General features: G+C 36.5%; 1 protein-coding gene across 7 annotated transcripts in view; it reads left to right on the top strand.

Moving 5' to 3' along the window:
- The window catches only part of KLF12 (KLF transcription factor 12), a 446,001-nt gene that overhangs the window by 270,950 nt on the left and 148,911 nt on the right, over positions 1–26,140 (top strand). For all 7 annotated transcript variants that reach the window (XM_059684825.1, XM_059684830.1, XM_059684828.1 and 4 more), the window contains one exon: positions 22,580–23,126. In XM_059684825.1, the coding sequence (XP_059540808.1) occupies positions 22,580–23,126 (547 nt within the window). The remainder of the gene's footprint in view (positions 1–22,579; positions 23,127–26,140) is intronic.

Genomic DNA, 26,140 nt, shown 5'->3' with positions numbered 1-26,140 from the left:
TAGGGCTTTTGAATACATCATCAGTGTTAATTATTTTTAGATAGTTTGAAGGATTAATATATGCAAGGTGGGGCAAAGTAAGTTTACAGTTGTGAGTACATGCAATACAGAGTTTATTCTTGTATTATTATTTACTAATTATTTTCCATATGAGCAACTGTAAACCCAATTTTGCCCCACCCTGTATTACTGATATTTCATAACCCTACATTTTCTTTTCTCTGAAAAATAGCTTAATTCTTTTCATTTTACATATTTTTTACTGGGAGCAGAACACAGTCTGTTTCATGTATTATTACTACTATTATTTTTTAAATAAAATAGTTAATTGAGAGTTCAGGCTGAGCAAAAGTTTTACTTTTCAGAAAAATCCAGCAAATATGGATACAAGGAAATAATAAAGTGGGGTTTTAATATCTAATTTCTCAGTGCTTTGATTATAAAATATAATTTTGTTCAGAGCCTTATTGTATAATCTGTGTTGTTTATAAATATGATGCATGTTTTCTCTAAACCAGGGGTGGGCAAACTTTTTGACTCGAGGGCCACAATGGGTTCTTAAACTGGACCAGAGGGCCGGAACAAAAGCATGGATGGAGTGTTTGTGTGAACTAATATAAATTCAAAGTAAACATCATTACATAAAAGGGTACAGTCTCTTTTTTTTTTAGTTTTATTCATTTCAAATGGTCCGGATCCGGCCCGCGGGCCGTAGTTTGGCCACGGCTGCTCTAAACAGTAAAAATACAGCAACCACACTAAAACTAAAGCAAAAAAAATGTTTTTGACAAAGAGTATTTTGAGAATTTTCTCTATATAAAATTAGGCTGATGATAAAATGATAGAAATCTTCAACTGTATCAATAAAGCTTTGTCAGGAAACCTCTCAGCATCTGACAGATGATTCTCTTGGTTCATTTCATCTTTAGGCTTATTCTCCCTTTTGTTTATTTTTAGAGGTTTAATCAACTAAAGGGATTTCTCTGGCCACTTATTGAAGTTCTCACTTATCAGGGAAGCTGAGAGGAGAGCAAAACAGGTCAAATTGATCATTGATTAGGTTGTTAAACAGGCTATTATCAAATGGTGAAAGCTAATGAAATCACTCATTTACATCAGTTGCTGAATCCAATAGAATGTTTTGTGGCAAAATTATGTGATTAGTTTTTCACCTTTGAGTTTTAATGTGATTCAACTTACATTTGTTATTACATGTGTGCATACATGCACACAAACACACAGATCTGACAGAATGAAAATTCTTGCTTTAGGCTTAAAACCATAAAAGCATGGTAGATGTAGTGAACAATTCAGTGACCAAAGGAGATAAGCAAGACATACCTAGATGTGGGGTTGGGGGATGAGAAGAGATACATACTTACATGCATACATACTTATAAACTAAAGAACTTACATACTTATATGCATAGCCCATGGACTCGGGCAATAGGGTGGTGAAGACCTGGGGTGGGGGAGGTAGAAACTGGGAGGAGGAGGAGGGGAAAGGGGGGAAATGGGAGATATCTAATACTGTCAATAATAAAAAATATATTTTTTAAAAAAGAGAAAAGCAAGAGAAATGAGCAAATAGGATAGAGATGCACATGACACCACCAGCCTCCTTTCACTCATTCAAGAGACCTCCTTTCACTCATTCAACAGACATTCCCAGTGTTGGCGTGTAACAGTGAATGAAGTGAAACTCACCACTCTCATGAAGTTTCATTTATTTCTTCTGTTACTAATTGTCTTGGTTCCAACAACAGAACCTGAGCCTTGGGCCCTCCACTGCTAAAACGCTTGACTATATTTCACAGTGTTTCCAAAAATTACCAGATTATACCTAATTCCTTCCATTCTTCACTCCACTTACCACTTCCATACCCACTTCTGAGCTATCTTAGCCAAGTGAGATATTGAAACTATCTGATCATTCAGAAAGGATTCTGGCCAAATGACTAAGGACCCGAAGTCTACACTAATCAAGAGCTCATGACCCAGTAATAGCCAGTGGATCCCTGGGTGCTCCCAGATCTACACCACTTCCATCTCAGCAGTGGAGTCTGACCCCCACCCCCTGTTCTATCTTGAACAGCAATCCAGGTTCCTGCCAGGGTCCAATCTCACCTCCCCACTCCTATTTCTAGCATGTGATCACCGGCCTTGCATTCTGTTTTCACGTTAGGCACTGAGGAGTCTTGGTAATTCATAAATTGACTGCAGACACGTGAGAGTTCAGAACACTGAGCAAAACTCATAGTTTGACCTTTTTTATTTTTATTCCTGGTTTTGTGTTTATATATGTCATCATATTGAAAGGGATTTCAAAATCTTAATGAGAAACCTCAGCCACTAAGTCAGTTTATACAGGGTGTAGGTAGATAGATTATAGCTATAGATACATAGGTTTATAAAGGTATATAGGTATATAGATTAATTTTTTGAAATATATTTGTAATGTGAAAGACCAGACATAAATGAAAAGCCAGACTAAAAACCTCATCATTCGCCACGAATAGGGCGTGTCAGAATCACTTCCCTTCTAGAGGGTGCATGACGTAAGCACGTAAATAACCTAAAAGAAGAAATAAAACTTTCTTTAGGAAATCTTAGTTTGACTTATGACTTAATGTGATCAATTCCATGAATTTTTTCTTATCCCTCTTGAAAACTGAACCTTACAAAAATTTCACCTTCCATTGCCTCAAATGGGGACTATGCTTTTTAATTGATGTGATTAGTCTCTTCAGGCAGGTGGAGCAATGAAAAATATAAAATCATTCACTGATTTGTTTATTTGGAAATATTCATTGAATGTGGTCCCACGGAGCTATAGTCTTCTAAGAGAGATACAACATGGACAGCTAATTTTAACACAGCACAGTAGGAGGAAAAGTTGGATGGACACAGTGTATTATGGGATTCCAGAAGAAAGTTCCTAGAATATCAGAGAAAGCTGCTGGGAAAAGGGAATGTCTGACGTGCACCTTAAAAATGTCTGGGAGTTCAGAAAAAGTTGAGAGTAAGGAAAAGTGATGAGGGTGGATTATGTTCCTCTTTTTAGAGGTAAGAGAATGTGTGAAGAGCCCAGAAGAGTTAAGAATGTAAGGAAGCTACATGCAGTTTAAGGCAGGGAGAGTGAAAGGATGAGAGAGGTGGGTGTAGCATGTGGACCTCCATTTACACCACGTTAAAGATCTTGGCTGCATATGGTCAATAATTGCACTTTACTCTCCCATTTGCATTTTGTATCTATATTCATGTTATCTCATCCAACCTTCTAACAATTGTGCCCATTAGAGTATAGTACAGGAAGCATGAAACACAAGGAATTGGAGTGGAATTTCAAGCAGATAGGAATTTATTATAGCAATTAGATGTTTACATAATCAATTGAATAGAGAGAGGGATGGAAGTTGGGTTTGCCTTTCTACCACTGATTTCAGGACACGTCGGCCTAATGAGATGACGAAGCTGCTGCTATTACTGCTATTGACACAACTGACTCACAAAAATTAGCATTGGCCCTGCAATGCTGAATGTTGTTGCTAGTAGCCACACCAGCAAGATGACCTCCATCTCACTTCTAATGCCTGCATGACCATCTCACTGGCAGAATCTGGAACCACAGCATAAGAGATTTGATGTACTAGCCCCTGTGTTACAGAAAGATATAAGTAAGCAGGAGCAATTCCTGATAGGCAGCGACTAATCATATCTATACTAATAAAAGGGTAATATGCGAATTAGACCAGACATCTTCTGGGCGACCTTCTGGACAAAGCAACGGTGGCAGGGCCGAGGCAGAGGCAGTTAGGGGCGATCAGGCCAGCAGGGGAGAGCAGTTAGAGAGATCAGGCCGGCAGGGGAGCACAGTTAGGGTTGATCAGGCAGGCAGGCAGAGAGGTAAGGGGCAATCAGGCTGGCAGGCAGAGGTGGTTAGGGGCGTTCAAGAGGGCAGACAGGCAAGTGGTTAGGAGCCAGCGGTCCCGGATAGCAAGAGGGATGTCCAACGGGTCCCAGATTGCAGAGAGTGCAGGCCGAGCTGAGGGACCCCCCCTCCCATGCACAAATTTTGTGCACCGGGCCTCTAGTATAGTATAATATTCTTGTTTATGTATTTTGAAAAATGCTAAATATGATTTCCTCCCATCCCCTAAAGAACCTACCTTTAGTATGAAAGTAATCAGAAATTTTTAAAAGGCCATCAACATGAGTGAAAAAGAAGTCTAGAGAATAGGATTCTGGCTGCAATGGAGAGTTAAAAATAAGGTACATTTGAAGGACAAAGAGATGGCAAAGTTTAGAGGGAAATCATCATTGTAGCTAATTTTAGATTGTTCTCAATGATCATTCCTTTACACTAATTCACTAATTGCCACTCTAACCTTCTGTTTTTCTCCATTTAAATCTCATCGGAGCTCTTAAGGCAAATATTCTGGCATTATGTATATCATAAAGCTGAATGACCAGATAGGCATGAGGACAAAGTATCACTTTAGGAATGTATTTAAGACCACCAGTCTATACACATACCCCTCTGACAGTTGCCTTTAAGTACCTTCAAGAATATCTTTATATCAGAATAAAGAGCAAGCTATGGACTTCAAAATGGGAAACATTTAAAAAGTTGTAACTATACAAGGAAACCAAATTTATGATGACATGTGTTTTACAATGTTATTACAAAAATCATAAGATAATATGTAAACTGTTTAAGTCATATAACTAAAATATTATTAGAGTATAGTGTTAAGGCATCTGTTATTTATATTTTTTGCCAGATGGAAAAGGAAGCAATGAGGCGAAACTGATGATGCTCTGATTAGGTTTTGAATAAGAAGGAAGGAAGAACTGCTTAATGAAGTCAAAATGATTGCAACCTGGAGAGAAATGAAATTTATATTGAAGTTTGTAAATTAAAAAAGAAAAAGAAAAAGAAAAGCTAGACAAATTAGTAGAGGGGTGAACTTAGAAAAGCTGACTTTTTATAGTGCTGCAAATAGCAAAACAGTTACTCTTGTCCAAAATGAGTGACCTAACTGGATATGTGCATCATATAAATGACAAAGATATCCAAAAGGAATCAGTGTGGCTCTAATAAGAGTTTTTTTGCTTTATTTTGAATTGCATAAGATAAGTTAGCTAGGGATAGAGAAAAGATAATTATTCAAAACTTGTTCCCTCAAAAAAAAAAACCAAAACAATCCCCTAACTTTTAGAAAGGGGCAAGGGTGAGAGGGCAACTAGTTTTTTAAGAGGAAATTGAAGTCTTCAATGGAAGAGAAATTGTTAAAAGACCATCTGATTTATCACTGAGTTCATACCTTCATTTAATGACTATTAATGAGTACCTAAAAGGACAAGGTACCAGGAACTATGTTAAGTGCTAAATATAACATGTAACATAATTATGTTTACCTGTGTAATTGTAGAAAACCTATGAGAAATAGGAGAGAGGATTGGACAGATTATTTCTTGTATAATTCTCAAAATGCAAAATTAAATTCTGGAAAAGATGAATTGCTGCATTTGTTAGAATTTACAATGTATTATTATATGCATAGGTTAGATTGGTGTTTAGAAAGAATAATACAATTCATATAAATTTAAATGTATTTCCTAAGAAGATATCATATAAAACATATTTTTCACATTCTTGGAATTGAAAAAGTGCCACCGGTATAGTTTGGCTTTATTTCAGCATGGCATTTCTCTTTTTCTTTTAATTGTATTTGATGAACAGAAGCAATATATATATATACATACATACACACACACACACATATTAGTGTGACTAGCAGTACAGCTAGGTAATAACTCTGTTCTTTAGACAATTCACACGTCATAGATTAATGTTGGCCTCCAGAAAGGCTTGTCTCATTTTAAACATTTTTTATGAAGCTGGCAAACTTGTATCAAAATTTGACAAAATTCAAGAACAGGCAAAACTATATAGCTTTAGAAGTCAGGATAGTTAGTATTTTTGAAATATGTAATGACTCTGATGAGACAGGAAAGGGAAACATTACTTCCTGTTTCTTTGTCTGCGTGGAGATACATGTCTATGCTCAGCACATTTGTAATTTGTGAAAATTTCACTAATAGCACACTTATAATTTGTTCACTATTCTGTATGGTGTGTTATAGTATGGCCAATTTCTACTCGATAGTGTTTTAGTTCATTAATCTTGTCTTCTGCTGTGTCTATTCTGATGATAAACACAGGTCTCAAATTTTCAGTGTCAGGTATTGTATTTTTCTCTTCTAGAATTTGTATCTCCTTTTTTATTTTTATTTTTTGGAAGGTTCTAATTTTAGAGTAAAATTTCACTCTTACTTTTTTTCTTAAGCATGTTGCTGTAGTTATTTGAAAGTCCATGTTTGATAATTCTAAAAATTCTGAGTTACTGGTAATTTGTTTATGTTGACTGTTTCCTTTTAGTTTTAAGTAATTTGTTACAGTCTCATAAAATTTTAAAAAATATTTAAATGAATTCCAGACAGTATGATTATGCCTCAAAAAATAAAGTAGTTATAGAACAATAGCTCCTCTCATTGTGTTTATTTCATTTCTGGATCCTGTACTTCAAGTCTTGGTTGCTTTAGCTCACCTCCAGTGTCTTAAAATTGTACTTTTTGAAGTTTCGTCCAATTTTTTATTGTTCCTATCAGGAGAGTTGATCATATATAGACGATTTAGCTGAAATGAAATTTAGTCTTTTCTTTTTCCACGTTTTATCCACTATACATTGGCTAATTTATTTTTGTTTTTACCACTTTGGATTCTACCCATGAAGCCACTTATGAAAAAGCATTACAATTTAAGGCATGTTTGGAAACAATGGTGAAAAATAATATAATCCCTTTTTGAGATAATGTCACCTAGAGAGCTACTTATATATTACTTTTTTATCCTGACAAACAAGAGTCACACAGAGGCACAAAGTCATGTTTAAAATTTGCCTATAAAGTTGCCCTAAGCATTTGCTTTATTTTAGAGGGCACCCCTCAACCCCTTGTTTTTTGCTTTAATTACCTATTTCTTAATTATTATGTAATGGCACATATGTCTTTCTATCAGTGCTCTCCCTATACATGTACTTGGAAATTGAAGCTTTTAAACCTGTTAATTCTTTCTTTCTCCTTAATTTCAGATTGAATTGAAAACTATTGCTTTTTTTTTCTTTTTTTTTAGTTTTGAAGAACTTTATAATTTTAGTTTTGAAAATTGTTGCTCTTATTTGGAGTTGCCAACATTGTCTTCTTCAAAATCTTTATTTTAAAAAATATAGATTTTTTTTTTTTATTGATTTCAGGGAGGAAGGGAGAGAGGGAGAGAGATAGAAATACCAATGATGAGAGAGAATTATTGATGGGCTGCCTCCTGCATGTCCCCCACTGGGGATTGAGGGGGCAAATAGGCATGTGCCCTGACCAGGAATAGAACCATAGAACTGTGACCTCCTGGTTCATAGATGCTCCACGCTGGTTGGGCCAAAATCATTATTTTTAAGGACTTTTACTTTATATACCACTTTTATTGCACATGTATTTTATTATTATTCTGTGAATTTCTCATGTCAGATATTCCAGAAATTTAGCATAGCCCAATTTATGAACTTTGTGTTGATTATGGACCTGTTGAACAGAATTTTTAGCAAGTTCTGCCTTGGCATTCAAACTAATTAATGAGCTCCTTTGTAATTTAAAACAATATTTAATCTTCTGATTAGATATACATATTAGATTTATATACTGAAATTATAGAAAATATTGAAATAATGTTTTTCTCTACTGGTAATAAGAATAGTCATGTGTCGGTGAATGGTGTAAACCCTTTCTTTCAATCTTCTACAAATGTATATCAAAATGTTATCTTTCTGCTTCATCTTGGGGAATATTTACAACCTGGTTTACTTTGTGCATGTTTCTGGGAAGATACAGCATAAATCAGTGTATTTTTTGTAAGAAAATTTTTAAAACATACACTGATTTCTTGTCATATTGCTTATATTCTATCTCATTTATTGATCAGTGAAAATATAAAAAATGTTATAGCTTAATTAAAACTGAAATATAATAATTTAAGCCAGTTTACCAGTAAAATACAGCTAAGAAAAAAATTCAAATTGAAATGCAAGGGGCAAAGAATAATGCCATGTATCTGTCATCTTGCTATAAATTTGCCTTATGCTCTTAAAATTAAGGCGTAATTACATAAACTTGAATCACTATTTAGAATTGCATTGATAAGTTTTCCAGGACCATTTTATGCAAATTAAGAGAACCTTTTTATTCCGCATTATCTTACCCTATAATTCTGTGATATGTAATACAGTATTAATGAAAAACGGTAGCATTGATATAATTTTATTTAATCCAGTTTCAGAATTTCTTATATTTAATTCTAAAATTCTTAAAAGTTCTGAAAAATTAACATTAGAAAAACTTAGGTAGAATTAAAGCCTGAGCTGAACTCTGTGCAGATATTAGTAATCTATCTGTAACACAGTGTAAATGCTCATTGGTATTACCGTAGAAATATCAGTGTCTGAGTGTGCACTTCCACCCTAGTTCCTCTCAGCAGTGTGCTACTACCTTCCTAAAACCCTAAAAATGTAGAATTGTGAAATATATACTGCCTAGGGGTTTAAAACAAGAAATTGTGTGTCTCTAGTTACTTTCCACTTTGTTTTGATAGTTAAATCAAAAAGAGGTCCGACTGTCTTCTGCTATAGCAGATTATGAAGAAATTTTAACATTTGACCTTACAGTATACTATGTAATTTACTGAATAATTAAAGGCTGTGTCTTTTTGTGGAACCCAAACTGGTGCACTCTATCAGTTGTAGTATTGTAGTTTTAGCACTACAGTAAAATAGAAAAAAATAATCGCTACAACAAAAAAATGACAAAGTACTTTAACTTAGTACTTTGTGTCATTTAATCTTCAGAACTCCCTTCAAATGTAAGTACTACTATCTGAGCCCTTCTATTAGTGAAGAACTGAAGTTTAGCAAGACAAGCAACTTGCTTATGATCCCTGAACTAGGCTAGTGCCAGGGCACAACCCAAGTCTAAGTGTCCCTAGCCATGTCCTTCAAACCTCTGCTATAGTGTTGTAATATATCCTTTACTTTTTTTTTACATTTTTATTTCAGAGAGGAAGGGAGAGGGAGAGATAAAAACATCAGTGATGAGAGAGACTCATGGATTGGCTGCCTGCTGCATGTCCCCCTGCTAGGGATAGAGCCTGCAACCCTGGCATGTGCCCTGACGAGGCATCAAACCATGGCCTCCTGGTTCAAAGATCGAGGCTCAACCATTGAGCCATGCCTGCTGGGCTGTAATATATCATTTTAATTAATTATATAAAGCATTAAATAAATATGAAGTGCAGTTTTATGATCAATTATTGCTTATCTTATTGTTGATTATGTACAGGGAAAAAATGCTAATAGCAAAATCAATTTTTCTTTTGTCACTCAGCAAGTATCTGGAATCCTCCTTTCTACTGTCACTTGACTGGTGCTCAAGAAATACAAATGAATTTTAATATGAGCCTGAGAAAAAGCATATAATTATGGCAATAAATCTGCTGGAATCATATAATGAATTTAAAACCCAACATAAATGCTTTTTGGGTTATCTGTCATTTGGGATTACTTAATACTGTGATCCCTTTTAAGACTGTAGATAATTGAACGTTGGCTATTTTTACTGTAGCTGAAAGTATTGATGCTAAGTAGGAAATGAACTATGTAAATGTGACATTGCTTATTTATTTAATAATTAATTTGAGGGCTCATCACAGAATCATTTAAAACCAAAAAGCACAGATTAACTTTTTCTCATGGGAATCAAAGTTCTATTATTTGGCACAAAGACGTGATTGATGTGCCTGATTCTATTGTTTTTCTTATTTGATAATGAAGAATTGAATAATGTACACCTGTTTTCTTAGAAATATTATAGGGGAAACTAATAAAGGAAAATAACTCTGCTAAGATATGTTTGTGAAGTCCATGAAAGATTTTACTTCAACTTTTTGACACTTTCTCTATTGAACATTATGGTCTTCTTTAAATTGCATGAAACAAAAGGAAAAATGTTATTGGAGTGATTACAGTCATTTCAGTCTTTCCTGATCTACTGTAGGCATACAGTATAGAATCAGTTGTGGGAATCAGTATTATAATATATTGAAGCCTTAGGTTTGTTGACAGAAGTCACTATTACATCTTGACATTGCCACTCACACCTGTAGAGCCATTGGCACATTTCTTAACTTGTCCCAAGTGCTAGGGTCTTTCCTCATTAAGGGGTTAGGAATCTGGAGAAGGGGCTGCGATTTAAATGAATAACTAGACACTATACAAGAAATATAAATTTGGAAGGCATGGGGGAGCCAAGGGAGGCTCCACTTTCTAGTGAAGTGGGCTCCTGGAATGTCCAGCCCCATGGTTTTTTATTCCCACATTTTGCCCTGTAGCAAAGCAGATATACATATTAAAGGTAAGGCCTGGTAAACAATAAAGGACCCTCAGGTTAGGGAAATTGCCTTTGGCTGTTCCAGCAGCAGGTAATAACATGCAGATTTTCAGCTCTGCTGAATATAGAAGCCCATCAACCTTTTGATGAACTTCTTGCGTAATTATGACCTGCTAGAATTTGCTTCCAGCACCAAGTCTCTGTCTACAAAATGTGATTAATAATAATTTCCTATATTGAGGTGTTGTGAGGATTAAATGAGTAGACCATATGCATGTACATGGATCCGTAAGTGTTAAATATGTTATTCCACCTTTATGTGTGGCAAAGTTCATTCAGGTTTCATGCCTAGATTTAATTGCTGTAGGCATCCTCTGGGCTGGTATCCAGACTTCTTACTGGAAAGGCATATTCTTAACAGAGATGGGAATTATTCACTGTACTTGTGACTTAAGTTCTCTAACCCAAAGCCAGCTCAGCTGGACTGTTACAGAAAACAAATATATCTGCACTCTTCAAGTCATGCCCTTATGCACAAGAATGAAAACAAACAGCCCTGGCTGGTGTGGTTCAGTGGTTAGAGTGTTACCCCACACACCAAAGGATCACAGGTTTGATTCCCAGTCAAGAGCATGTATCTGGGTTTCAGGTTTGATCCCAGGTCCTGGTCAGGATGAGTGTAGGAGGCAACCAATTGATGTGTCTCACATCCATGTTTCTCTCCCCTCTCTCCGCCTTCCCTTCCACTCACTATAAAAAGCAATGGAAAAAATATCCTTGGGTGAGGACTAATAACAACAATAATAAAGAATGAAAACTAACAAAATTGAAGTCATCTGAACATACATACACACATGCATAAATAGATCATAAATACCTCGTAAAATATATGCATATTCTCACTACACACATTCCTCCCATAATTTTTAAGTGCACTTTATGCCAGGAGATCATAGGAATGTATATATTATATGTGCTAACTAGCATTCATATCAATATATAAGCCATACCTACAGAGATGCACATACTAATGTTTGCATTGTGTATATTGGTGACATATGGAAGAAGTCAAGAAGGGAAAAATGAGAGGAAAAAGAATCTAAAAAGTTTGTTTGTTTGTTTGTTTGTTTGTTTGTTTGTTTGTTTGTTTTTGAAAGAGGGGGAATAGGATGGTAGAGGAAAAGAGGTAGTAGGAAAGGGCTGATAGCTTAGTGCCAGGTTTCTCAACCTTGGCACTATTGAACTTTTGCCATTGTTATGGAGACTGTCCTAGCATCTTGCCCAGCACTGTGATAATCCCACATGTCAGATGTGTAGATGAAATGGAGACCATGGCATTGATAGGCAAAAGTCTAGTCAAATAAGATCAGCACAGTAAGCAAATAGGATAAGAGGAGAAAGGGAAATAGAATGAAATCCACAGGAAGCTTGCAGTAGAGTTTGGAAGGAAGGAGTAAAGTTAGTGAGATACTGGTATAGAGCATCCTACACAGAAGGGAATAGAGAGCATTTTCATTTGTTATAAACATTTATCATTGTATTTAATTATAAGATTTACTAGAGGCCCGGTGCACAAAAATTTGTGCACTCGGGGCAGGGGGTCCCTCAGCCCTGCCTGTGCCCTCTTGCAGTTTGGGACCCCTCGAGGGATGTCCACCTGCTGGCTTAGGTTTCAGACCCGTTGGAACCTTTATCCCTTTTTAAAAAAAACAAAACAAAATTACTTTGTAATATATTGAAACTAGTCATGTAAAGTTCTATAACTGAGAGAAATTTTTTAAATGGGAATTAATAAACTGAACTGTTGTAATGAAAGAATGAGCTGATGGAAACTTTTACCTCTATTTATTGTTTGTTAAGTTTCAGACATGGAGTAATTTCATAGATATAATCCATTTTAGAGTTAATAAGGGCTTTGGGGAGCAATAGAAGGTGTAGCAATGAGCTTTAACTAAGTGCTTACTTTGTACTGGGAACTGTGATAGGCGCTGGCTCATAGCCTCATTACAGAAAGACACACAAGCCTGAGAGTGCTCTGGAAGCACAGAGTGGTATCGAATGCAGGGCACGTGGAATCTGGCAAGGCTGGAGTTGTAATAGATACCCGACTGTGCTAAAGCATAATTGAGGTCATTTTCATTAAAGAGATGGTGAGCAAACTGGTCATGTAAAGTAGGACCTAAACTAGAACTCAGGCAAGTACCCTTTTTACAAAACCACAGTGTCTCTCACCATTTACAACAGTTATCACCATTTACAATAGTTATGCTTTACTGCTTTTATCAAGGAATATACATCATTAGTCAGAAATAAAATGATGTAATTTTTTCATTTCTGAGTGGTAGCTTTAAGAGAAAGGGAACAAAAGAAACAGAGAGTAAACTGATTTTTCTACTTAGATTTCTAATAGTCCTGCTAAAAATCTAATTAGGCTTTTGGTTTTTCCATTTTATTCTCTCATCTTTACATGTTTCTTTGAAACATATCAAATACTGGGGACCAGGGCATAAAATGCTAATGCTATTCCTAGATTAAGAATGATTTTCTAGGTGCTGTTATCCTAAAGCTTAATGTGAAAACAAACAGAAACTAAATAAGAAATGCATGATGATGTGGATCACTGCAGTCTGCTTCCTGCCAATGCATTTGTTTTGGGCAAAGTTTACTGGGGAAGTGAGTTGGTGCCTGGACAGCTGTCCAAGCTGTGCTCATTCTTACACTCTCTTCAGTTGGACATTGCCAATACTAATTGCATATGAACTCCATGAAAAAATTTCCCATATAAAAATAACACATATTCTCTCTCTCCCTCTTCCAGAGCTGACAAGGGCAGCATGAAGGAAATAAGTTCAGTCTTAAGAATTACTCTTAGGTTTAACTCACAGATCGACATTACGTTGTAGCCTTGGTAGGAGTTTTATCCTGTACACTGAAAGGTCAAGGGTTCTATTCCTAATCAGGGCACATACCTCAGTTGTGGGTTTGATCCCCACCCCATCACCTTCAGGAGGCAACCAATTGATGTTTCTCTCTTTGTCGCTTTATCTCTTTCTCTCTCTCTCTCTTTCTCTCCCCCCCCCCCCCTTTCTCTTTCTAAAAATCAGTTAAAATGTCCTCAGGTGAGGATTAAAAAAAATGAATCACTATGTTGTACACTTGAAACTAATATATTCCTTGTCAACTATATCTTAATAAAATTTGGTTATCTGAATATCTTTGAGGTCAGGTTGTCTCTGAAATTTGGTGTATTCCACTACTGTGTAATTTCATTATAAAAATAACATCTCTTGATGGTAAACATTTTGTGAAATAAAATCAAGTTCCATCTGATAGCAGAAAAGATTAATCTAATTGATAATGGTAAACATTATTGCATATTTTGAAATATATAACTAACACAGAACATTACTTCAGGCATTGGAGTGTGACTATGGCCTATGGTGAATGAACTTTTTCATCTCTATAAAACATGTTTTTCTCTAATGTATAGTGAAACTCTAATTAATATTTTAAATTATCTAATTAATATTTTAAATTATCACTGAATGATAATAATTTAAAACCCAAAGAACAAAAAATTTTAATCATGAGGTAGAAAAGATAAGCTTATAACACTTGCCTCTTTTTTCATAATTTACAAATGTTGTGAAAATAGTTTTGGATTATTAATTTTACAAAGAATGGTAGACAAAATAATAGACAAAAATGGATCTCATTGCTAGCATTAATATTGAATTAAATTTTTCTTTAGAAAGTAATTAGTGCCTTTATGTTTTATTACAAATTTAGACTTACAGAATAAGAATTCCACCCCACCTCAATGTTGAACAGTTTCCATTTTATTAAAGTCTTGCATTAGTGTGGCACATTTGTTACACTTAATTATTTAACAAACCTATATCGGTACATTATTGTTAGGTAGAGTCCATCGTTTACATTAAGGCTCATTCTTTGTGTTGTACAGTGCTGTGGGTTTTGACAAAGGCATGGTGACATGTAAACAACATTGCAGTAACATACAGAAGAGTTTCACTGCCCTAAAATCCCCTATGCTTCACTTATTCATCCCTTCCCTCCCTCCCCCCAAGCCCCTGGCAACTACTGGTCTTTTCACTGTCTCTATAATTTTGCCTTTTCTAAAATGTCATATAGTTGCAAACATAAAATTTATTTTTAGGACATCTATGTAAGTTTTTTAGATTCAGTTTGATAGCAGTTGTAAGAAAACAGGAGCAAAACTGACTTCCTAGACTTCCTTTTTGACATGTGTTTTAATGATGCTACTTTTTTATCTTATTTGATGAGGTGAATAGGATGTAAGTGATTTAATATCTTGAATACAATGTTCTTATCTAGCAGCTGTGTGATTCAGTATTCACTGATTATATCGTGATATTATTTATTTGTTAAATATTTATGTATTTACATATAAACACTATATTCATGTCAGACATGCTTGTCAGTATTTTCCTTAGTTAAAAAAAAAGAATGTCTGCTATTAATGTATAAACAGAATCCCCTCTATCCTCTACTGCCATATAGGAGAATCCTTCTCACCTCATACTAACTCCCATGCACGTGCCTAGCCAGTTTTAGATTGCAGTCAACTGTAAACATAGATTCTGATTGCTTTGCATAAATAATATGATTCATGAAAGTCCTGAAAAATAAATATGTAATGGAAAAACATAATAACTAGGAAAGAAGGAAAATTTGGAATAAATTTATGTGTGTGCTGAACCCTTTTTTAAGGCTAGCATTTTTAGTTCATTTATGAAAGCATAAAAAATATATAAAAGCACACAGAGTCCATTATGTTATGCATATGTTCTGAATTTTCTCAAAGAATCAAACATTTCTTAAACTAAGACTTGAGAAATTAATATAAAGCAATTGAATTAAATGTTCATTCAAAATAACTTCCCCTTACATGCTGTAGATAACTCATTCAATCCTTTCAAAACCAAGTTCCAGATTGTCAGTGTAAGGTATTTCTACTTGTTTCCTTTTATTCTTTCTCTATGCTTTTAGAGAAGCTACATTTTATGTCTCATTCTATCTCTCATTCTTTAGTATAGTTGGATTTAATTTTTTTCTTGGCACTTTTACAAATTCACACTTAAACGGCACTTGTTTTTAAGAGTTTGCCCTTGAACATGTAAAGAATAAAAACCACTGGGCTGAAAACAAGGTAAATGATGACCAGGAGGGCCTGGGCCCATGCAAGACCAATCTTGAAAAATAGGCTTTCCCTTTTAGTAAAATAAAACAATATAGTGGAATGTGAAGTGCAGGCTCTATTCACAAATGGGTTTTCAGTGACATTTATACTTAGAGCAAAAATGGTCAAAGTTGCAGGTTGCTTGCGTTAAGCCTGGTGCTCATATCTTGATACTTTCATTTACTAACGCTGGGAAGGAAGACATGAAAACTAAGGTATGTACCTACTGTGCATTTCCTGTAAAAAAAGGAATTCAGCTCTTTAATTAACATGTACCTCCACTTAAAATAATGGTATTTAACTTAAATGCTCAAATGATCACAAGATACAGAATCCTAGATTTAGTTTCTTTCCTTTTTTTACATGCAATGCACACTAAGTTTCTTTAAGCACTTCCCATAAAAAACGACACGTTCAATTACTCACAAATTCAGACAGTGAAACTTATATAAACTAGTTCCTGAGACACAAAAAAAACAAATAATGCTTTGCTGTTTTCATCCCACAATAAGATTGTTACAGCAATCATTTTACTATATTTACATAGTGTTATAATGGATACAAACTGAACTATGGATTGATAAAGGTTATTTGTATCATGGCAGCAAGAAATAAGGCCAGTTAATTACAGTGTATTCCATCAACTGTTACATGATCATTCTGTGGACCAATCTAATGAAGCTAAAAAATATAGAAACAAATAGTTTCAGATTATTTTCTCCGATACTTTAAGAGAAATTGTGTTCATTTAAAATCATATGTGGGATCTAAAAATGCTCACAATATTCCTACTTGTTCAGCTAGTTTTGTAATATACAGTGTTTGGCAGACACTGCACCTCTATGTGGATGAATTATCCTGCATCAGAATATATCTTACTCTGAGTTCAGTAAAGGAAGTCACTCTGAGAGTTATAGCAATAGGTGAGGTTGTGTTTGGAATTTTTAGTTCTGAGAGGGGAAACTCAGGTGCTTCACTCTCACTGTTGTCACTATCACTTAAAAACACTACCTTTAATTCAATCTTCACAACAATTGTATGGGTTTGGAATTAACCCTTTGAGTGCCAACCAATATCCTAGGAACTATGCTAAAATTGCCAAGGCATTTTGAGTAAGGTTTTTAAATCCCCCCCCCCCCCCCCATATAAAGAGTGAACTACTAGCATCTAATAGTGACACTGCAGGAGGAGCACTATAGCGCTCCCGGCACTTTTGGCAAAAGACAGGAGGAGCGAGATCCCGCTCCCTGGCACTCTAGGGGTTAATATTACTCTTTTTTTTAGGTGGATAAACTCAAACCTAGAGAATTTCAATGATGATACCAAGATTGCCAGCAAATAAGTGAATGTTAAGTCCTTTGTATCCAAATCAAATTTTCTTTCAATAATAGCCACACAATAGGCTTATAAGACAAAGATTCAAGCCAGGAGCTATGTAATGTTAGGCAAACCACTTTACAATATTTTCTAAAAACTGCCATGAAATTATATCTCAGAATTTGTAAGGGTAACATTAAACATTTATTTAAATACTGGCTGGCTGAAGAGATGAACAGATGAATTGTCAGATAGTTGGAGACATCCTGTTTGTGTGTGTGTGAGAGTGTGTGTGTGTACATACTTATGCCACTACTCTAAAAATCCTTGGTGCCATTAATTTAAAAACAAGCTTCTAAATCTTGGGTAACACTTAGCAGACTATTGTCTAAGTGGCCCTCAACCATGACTACCCATAATCTCTGAAGGGCTTTCCAAAGATAGGGAGGTGTTCAGACATTCCTTTTTTTTTTTTTTTTAAGATCTCCATGTGATTAAAATAAATGACTAGAGTAAAAAATGCTTTTTATTCAACTGATACTAGTGGATGACTATAGGAAACACATCCACTACTCTGGGTACTAACACATAGGAGGTTTTTAGATTCACTTTTACATTCACTCAGCAAAATGCCAAGAGGTGAAGCTATATTTTAATGTTTGTTCAGGAAAATGATTATGTGATTAGAAAACCTCACATGTAATCTCCAGATCACTGAGAGGAATATGTTCACAGAATATTATATATATTTATTTTGTGAGTAAAAGTGGCTTTAAGACTTTTGGAGAAAGTAATAGTGTGACAAAATAATCTTGTTTCTATTTATCTTTAGGTTTTCATGTACATGTGTTTATGAAGTCTATTGTTATGTTTATCTTGATGCACTTTTGTGTGTATTTACACAATTATTTCTTGACACATTATTTAAAATATTACTTGCAGACCCTTTTAAGTGATATATAATATTTTGAAAAATGAAATTACTCTCATTCTCTTTGACAAAACTCCAGTCTTTTCTTACAATCTTTGTCTCTTTAAAGGTATGGGTTTTTTCCAGATAATATTGAATTTAGTGTTGAATCATGTCCTTTATACCAGGGTGATGAACAGCGAAAAATCAGCTAAAGTTACCATTCCCAGACAAAACTCTTCATAAGCTTTAAAACAAACAACAAAAGCAACAAAATTTAGTTGACACTAGTTCATCAGTGTTGTATCAAGAATTGCCCAGTTAATAACAAAGGGAAAATTTTAGGATGGGAATCTTTTATTTGTTCTTTTTACAGAAGTTTCTCTTCCTCATTGCGCTATAGTTTACAGGTTTTCTTATTATTTGTGGTCTTTTCTGTGTCTCTACCCATTAGTTTTCTGATAACGTACCCATAACTTTTCTCGCTTTCTCAAATATGTATAGTTCTTTTATTTAACTGTTAAAGGGAAGTTCTATGTATTTCCCTTTCGGTGTTTTCCCTTGGTTTCTCTCAGCTTTCATTCTCTCTTGGTTGTCTCCTGTGTTCCCCGTCACCTCACTGTAGCTACACATTCATGGATTCAAACCTCAAAACCAGTCCATTTCAATGTTCCACTTTCTGAAGAAATGAATTCCTAATACTGATTTGAGGATCAACTCACTCAGGTCGTTTTCCTAAAAGGAAGAGCAAGAGTATGCCATAGCTGTTTTGAAACAGCTGTTTTGATATTTCTGCAGTATTGCTGGCTTTATGTATGTGTACGTGCAGCCTAAACCTGGAATTGTGGGTTGCTTTGTCTTTCACGTTTTCACTGTAGAAGCGATTAGTATGGACTGTGAGGATATGATATTATGTCAACACTGTAAACAGATGAATGGTACAATAAGGATTTTGTCCTCTTTATGCTGATGAGGCGTTTTATTTTTGGACATGCTGGCTGCATTTCAATTGCTACATACGTAAAAGGAACCAGCATGTGCCTATTGATGTTTATGCTTATATATTCATGTATAATGTGTCTAAGGTTCCACATAAGATAATCTGTAGTTCAAAGGTTTGGTGTACCCTTCCTAATTTTTATGAGCATTTTGTATATTTTAGTGTAAGCTCGTGCAAAAGCTATGTAGTGCTCAAGTTTTTGAAAGCTCCTGCAGGTTATTAATGTACAGTTTTCATAGCTTTCTAATATATACAACAGAATTATAAGAGAAACACTCTTCTGGTGTTGTAAAACAGCTTTAAGAGTAAATATTTTTCCTGTTGAGGGACTAAGCGGCTACCTTCAAAGGGTGGACGCCTGTTCATAATCTGGGGAATTCTAAGCCAGTTACAAAGCTCAGGGAAGCTTGATGCCTCAGAAGCCATCTCTACAAAGAAGCTCTGTATGTATCACCTTCTGTATTGTCATAATTTGCTAAAGTAATCTTTTGTTTACTTTATGAAATGTCTCTACAATGGTGAATTACATCTCAGCCCTTGGTTTGTAAACCTATGTAGGAAGCTTGTGTGTAAGTAGATACTTGAGGAGAATAATGTGTGCTGGAAGTGGTCACTATTTCCAAAATTAGAATTTTGAATATCCTATATAATAAGGAGGTAATATGCAAATTCACCCTCACACCCTCACAAGATGGCTGCCTATGACCAGGCCGGCAGGGGGGTTAATGAGGGATGACCAAACGACTGAACAAGCAGGCTGCGTGGGGTGACCAGGCCAGCAGGGGTGTTAGTGAGGGACAACCAAACGACTGAACAAGCAGGCTGTGTGGGGCGACCAGGTCTTGGGGGTGGGGGGGGCATGAGGAGTGACCACTCCAGCGGGGGGGGGGGGGGGCAGTTGGAGGCAACCAGTCCAGCAGGGGAGGGCAGTTAGGGGTAACCAGGCCGGTGGAGGGGGCCAGTTAGGGGCGACCAGGCCAGTGGGGGGGGGCAGTAGGGGGTGATTAGGCTGGCAGGGGGGGCAGTGAGGTGTGACCCAGCCGGCAGGGGGGTAGTTAGGGGCAACCAGGCCAGCAGAGGGGGACAGTTGGGGGCAAACAGGTCAGCAAGGGGGCAGTAAGGGGTGACCTGGTCGGCGGGGGGTCAGTTAGGAGCAACCAGGCTTGCTGGGTGGGGCAGTTGGGGGTGACCTGGCTAGCATCGGGGGGGCAGTTAGGGGCGACCAGGCCAGCAGGGGGGGGGCAGTTAGGGGTGATCAGGCAGGCAGGCAGGTGAGCAATTAGGAGCCAGTAGTCCAGGATTGTGAGAGGGATGTCCGACTGCTGGTTTAGGCTGGATCCCCCAAGGGGTCCCAGATAGGACAGGATGCAGGCTGAGCTGAGGGGACCCTCCCCCCCCCCCCCCCGCCCCGAGCCATGCACGGATTTCATGCATTGGGCCTCTAGTGTCTTAATACAGTACAAAGAGAAAATTTAATCAAGACTATATCTGAAGTTAAAAGTATTTGATAACGTAGGCTTAATGACAAATTTTATAATTATAAAGATAAATCATTTGAGATGTTTTATGAAAGCAACCTTTCATAAAATAACAGGATTTCTATGTGGCTATAACATACTAATGAGAAACATAATGTCCTACAAAGAAATTAGGTGATAATGCTGGGAACCAATTGAAAAAATGTTCTAGTTAGAACACTGGATAATGATAACAGCTTTTTATAAAAGTAGTTGTTTATGGTGTTCATATTTTGTTTTGTTTCTTAATGTCTGAGAAGATTAAAACTTATTTCTCAGTTTCAGCACATAAATGAAATCTTGTTATTTAGAATTTCATGCAGGAAATATTTTAGGTGATTCATTTTTATATTTTCTAATTTTATCTTTCTGTAGGTCAGTAATCATGTTATCTTAGAAGCAAAAAAACCCAACAACAATAAAACATCAATTCATTTCCCCTTTTTAGTTGATTTGGTACCATTGTTGTAAGATAAAATTCCCTTACACTAATGCCTATTATATGTTCTGAATGGAGGTATAATTTATATTCTATAAAGGAAAATTTTAAGAAACATGTTTTGTTCCTGTAAATGTATGTTCAAGTTTTTTGGGAAATAGCAAACCAAAATCTTTTATAATGAAATGTACCAATTTAATATAATTTTAGGCATTGTTCTGATGCCAAAATGAAGCTGGAAAAGAGTTTTTGGTTTTCATATAATAGAACAATAATGTCTATATTAGCCTGGTCAAGTTAGCTAAAAACTCTCCATTAAGGCTGACACGTGCCAAGTGAACGCTTGAGCCATTATGGGCCTCAGAAGTAGGCATCCAATAAATACTTGTTGAATTTATGAGTAATTGAGTATATAAATTATATTAATGCCCAGGAATAAAATGCTGCGTCCATTAGTCTGGGTAAAATCTTGGAGTCTTTTATTATTATTATCATTATTATTATTATTATTATTATTATTATTATTAAAATTTGCTCATTAAAACTTAAAAGAATGAGCCCTGGCCAGGTTGGTCAGTTGGTTGTCAGCCCATACAATGAAAGGTTGCGGGTTCGATTCCCAGTCAAGGCACATGTTTGATCCCTGGTTGGGGCACATATGAAAGGTAGCCCATTGATGTTTCTCTCTAACATCCATGAGACTCGTTCTTTCTCTCTCTCTCTCTCCTTCTCTCTCTCTCTCTCCCTCTCTCTCCCCCCCCACCTCCTTTCTCTCCATCCCTTCCTCCCTTCCTCTCTCCCATATCAATAAAAACATTTTTAAAAAACATTAAAAGAATTAAATTGAATTTGGTCAAATTATTATCATTATCTTAAGTTAAACAAGATAGTCATAGACCATTTAAAATTTCCAGGAAAAATGTTTTCCCTGAAATGATTATTTTCTGAAAGGTACATTCTAGTAGCTGTGTAAATTATTTCAAGAAAAAATGTTGTCATCACTAAGTTAAGTTATAATCTGATTGTTAGAAATGATTTGTATTAATGCTCATGAGAATTGTACGGTATCTTTTTCAGCAAACATGAAAGTTTTCCCAGTATCGTTGCCAGGTAACATTATGCCTCCAGATTATGATAATGTTGGATAATAGACTGTAAAATTGTGGAACCTAGACCTGGAATGATGTTTACTGTTATCTAATCAGAATTCCATTAGTTTATAACTGAGGAAATTGAGTCTCATAAATGAAGAATGGGTAAAACCAACAAAATGAATGTTTTTAATTAAATAGGTTATATTTATAGTTTTAAGTATGTAATGCTTTACATACTGAACTTGTCTTTTAGAACATTTTCTATAAAATGCTGTTCACTATTAGGTTCCTATGTCCTCCTTCCTCCTCCATAACACACTTATTTCACTGGATTTTAAAGTCTCTGCCTGTCTCTCCCAACAGGATGGAAGTGTCTTTATAGCAGAGGCCTCTGTTACTCTGTCTGGTACTTTAGTATCTCAACTTTAATCACAATTGGCACAGAGCAATCCTTGAAATATTTGGGGAACAGATTAATGTCTCATAGCAATAAGAGAAACATTAATAATCATTCCAGTAAAAATCTTGCATCTATTAAAATGTGTGACCAACAAAGATAAATGTGTGTTCCCTTTTTCTCCCCACAGTCTCCAAACGTCCACAACTACCCCGATATGGAAGCTGTTCCTCTGTTGTTAAATAATGTGAAAGGGGAGCCCCCGGAGGACTCGTTATCTGTAGATCACTTCCAAACACAAACTGAGCCAGTGGACTTGTCTATCAACAAAGCCAGGACATCCCCCACAGCCGTTTCATCCTCCCCAGTTTCCATGACAGCGTCTGCCTCCTCACCTTCTTCAACTTCAACCTCTTCATCGTCTTCTAGTCGTCCAGCCTCCTCCCCAACTGTTATAACATCAGTATCTTCAGCATCATCTTCGTCAACAGTATTAACTCCAGGGCCCCTTGTTGCCTCGGCATCTGGTGTAGGAGGCCAGCAGTTTTTGCACATTATCCATCCTGTACCACCATCAAGTCCCATGAATTTACAGTCTAACAAACTGAGTCACGTTCACCGCATCCCCGTGGTGGTACAGTCGGTGCCTGTTGTCTACACAGCCGTGCGATCACCTGGAAATGTGAACAACACTATTGTAGTGCCGCTTTTGGAGGATGGGAGAAGTCATGGCAAAGGTAAGGGACACGGTGAAGCCTCGATTTATTTCAGCACTAGAGGTAACTCTTCTTTTATTCAGTGAGCGGACCCTAAATCACATCCAATACACTACACCCAAACGAGTTCTGTGTCCAGCACAGAGCCATTGAAAGCAAGAACTAAACTCAGGTTTACATAGGTATACAATTCAATGTTACTATATATTTTATGTATCAAGTCATTTAATGTCAGAATTCAAATCTTTAAATTTGCAAAATAACGTTTACCTGCAAATACCCAGATGGAAAGGACAATCTATAGAGTAACTGCTTATAAGTATAAATGCATAAATTGCTCATAGAAATTTTCCATTGAGAAATTTTTAAAGAGTGAATCAGGATGTTTCTTCTTGCAGTTTTTCAGATTGGAACTTACTTGGATGACAATGATATAAAATGCCATGAAGTTGTAATGCTTGAAATCTGATCATTCACTTTTAAGTAATTTGTTAAGTGGCCATTAAGAGAATTTTAAAGTTAGGTGTTTGGCTACAAAATTATCATGTAGCTTGAGTTCTTATCTTTATATATATATCTTAAGTTATTATTTTAAATAGCAAGATGGCTCAGTATGATGGAAATATTTCAACATGCAATATTAATATTCCCTCTGGGGTTTAGAAGGCAGGAAGATACTTTGCTACATGACTTCAATAATAATAATAATAATAATAATAATAATAGAGTTAACTATATATGATAGTTTATAGCTGAGCATGAAGTTATTTATCTTTTTCTAAGTTCTTTTTTTCCACAATTTATTAGAAGGAACTTGTAACAGCATCATGTTTGGGATTTTTCTTTTTCCCTTCCCATTAATCTAAAGTAAGCAACCCTTCTATAGAAATGTAAAATGCCTATGATCATTGATTCATTCCCTTTTAAACTGAATACAAATGTATATATTTCGTCTTCAGAACTTTGAAGTGATGGATTAAGACTTTATGTTGTATTTTTCCTTTGAATACCATATTACTATTGAGGCCTATAACAGTGATGGCGAACCTTTTGAGCTCGGCATGTCAGCATTTTGAAAAACCCTAACTTAACTCTGGTGCCGTGTCACATATAGAAATTTTTTGATATTTGCAACCATAGTAAAACAAAGATTTATATTTTTGATATTTGTTTTATATATTTAAATGCCATTTAACAAAGAAAAATCAACCAAAAAAAATGAGTTCACGTGTAACCTCTGACGCGTGTGTCATAGGTTCGCTATCACTGGCCTATAATTAAAAGATGATTGATGAATACATAAAACATTGCCTTCTCATAAATGCTAGTAAACCTGGATATTTAGGCTGTTATGTAAGGCCAGCTTCAATGCGTAGGAATAACATTGGATTGTGTACTTAGAGAAATTTTTGCAAACATATACCACAGAGCTGTGCATTCACTTTTGGCAAATTAGTGTTCGTGAGTAGTGCTATGACTTTTTTCATAGCACATGAAATACATTTTACCTTCCAAGTTTTACCAAGTGAAAAATCTCATGACTCATAGCAATCAGAGATTTTAGGCTGCGATCTTGAAGAGAAGTATACTATACTTACTGACAATTTCCTTTTTGTGCTTTTATGGGCAAAGGCCAGGAACTAGTTCCACCATCCTCTTCATGAATAGCTAGAAGAAAAGGAGTGAGTAGGGAGCCTTTTTATGGATTTTAGTAAAGCTGAACCCTCTTTGATATTACTTATACTTTTGAACAGAATGAGCTAATAGATTTAAGTAACATAACTGATGACACCTCAGGTATTTATTACCCTATATAATAAGAGAGGAATATGCTAATTAGCCATTACGCGAGGTGAAACAACCAAGCCTGTCATGACCACATCACAGATCAGCGGAGAGTGGGCCAGCCAGGTACAAGCGGGCTGCGGAGAGCTACAGAAGGGGGCAGGGCAGCAAGCTATGAGGGGGTGGGGGGGGGCAGGGGGGAGCTACAGGAGGGCAGGGAAGGAGCAGAGAGCTACAGGAGGGCAGCAGTGACCTACTGGCTATAAGTGGGCAGCAGAGAGCTACAGGAGGGGGCCGGGCAGCAAGCAAGCGGAAAGCAGAGAGCTACAGGAGAGGGCAGGGCAACAAGCTATGGGGGGGCGGGGGCAGCTACAGGAGGGCGGGCCAGTGGGCGGAGAGCTACAGGAGGGCATCAGCGACCTACTGGCGCACAGATTTGTGTGCAGGGCTACTGGTCCATATAATAAAAGCCTAAGCGACTGTTATGGTGGAGCAACCAGAATGACCAGTTGCTATGATGTGCACTAACCACCAAGGTGCAGACACTCAACTCAGGAGCTGCCCCCTTGTGGTCAGTGCTCTCCCACGGGGAGCACCGCTCATCCAGAAGCCAGGCTCACGGCTGGCAAGCGCAGCGGCGTTGGCAGGAGCCTCTCCCGCCTCTGCTAAGGAGCAGCGAGCAGGCGGGTGGTAAGGAGCGAGGGGTCCTAGACATCCCCCAAGGGGTCCCAGACTGCAAGAGGGCACAGGCCAGGCTGACGGACCCTCCTCTACAGTGCACGAATTTTGTACACCAGCCCTCTGGTCTTTTATAATTATAGATTTTTCCACATTGTATTTTGGACTTTATTTTCTCCCAACTTATTCCATATCTATTAAAACTGTCCAATTCCTTCTGTTGTTTTTATTTTTGAAAATTAAAGTTACATTCAATATTATTTTGTATTAGTTTCAGGTGTACAGCACAGTAATTATAGATATTTTTATACATATTTTTTAAGAAATAGGAATTAGCAAATGACAAAAATATAATCTTGCATGTTACATTATTTTATACTAGAGGCTGATGCATGAAATTCATGCAAGAGTAGGCCTTCCTTCCCCTGGCTGCTGGCACCGGCTTCCCTCCGGTACCTGGGACCCAGGCCTCCCTCTGGCCACCAGCAGGCACATGGGACCCGGGCTTCCCTCACAGCCCTGGCTTCCTCCAGAAAGATGTCCAGTCTAATTAGCATATTACACTTTTATTA

Source organism: Myotis daubentonii, chromosome 2, assembly GCF_963259705.1.
Source record: "Myotis daubentonii chromosome 2, mMyoDau2.1, whole genome shotgun sequence".
Taxonomy (NCBI): Eukaryota; Metazoa; Chordata; class Mammalia; order Chiroptera; family Vespertilionidae; genus Myotis; species Myotis daubentonii.
This window is presented reverse-complemented; position numbering and strand designations above follow the sequence as displayed.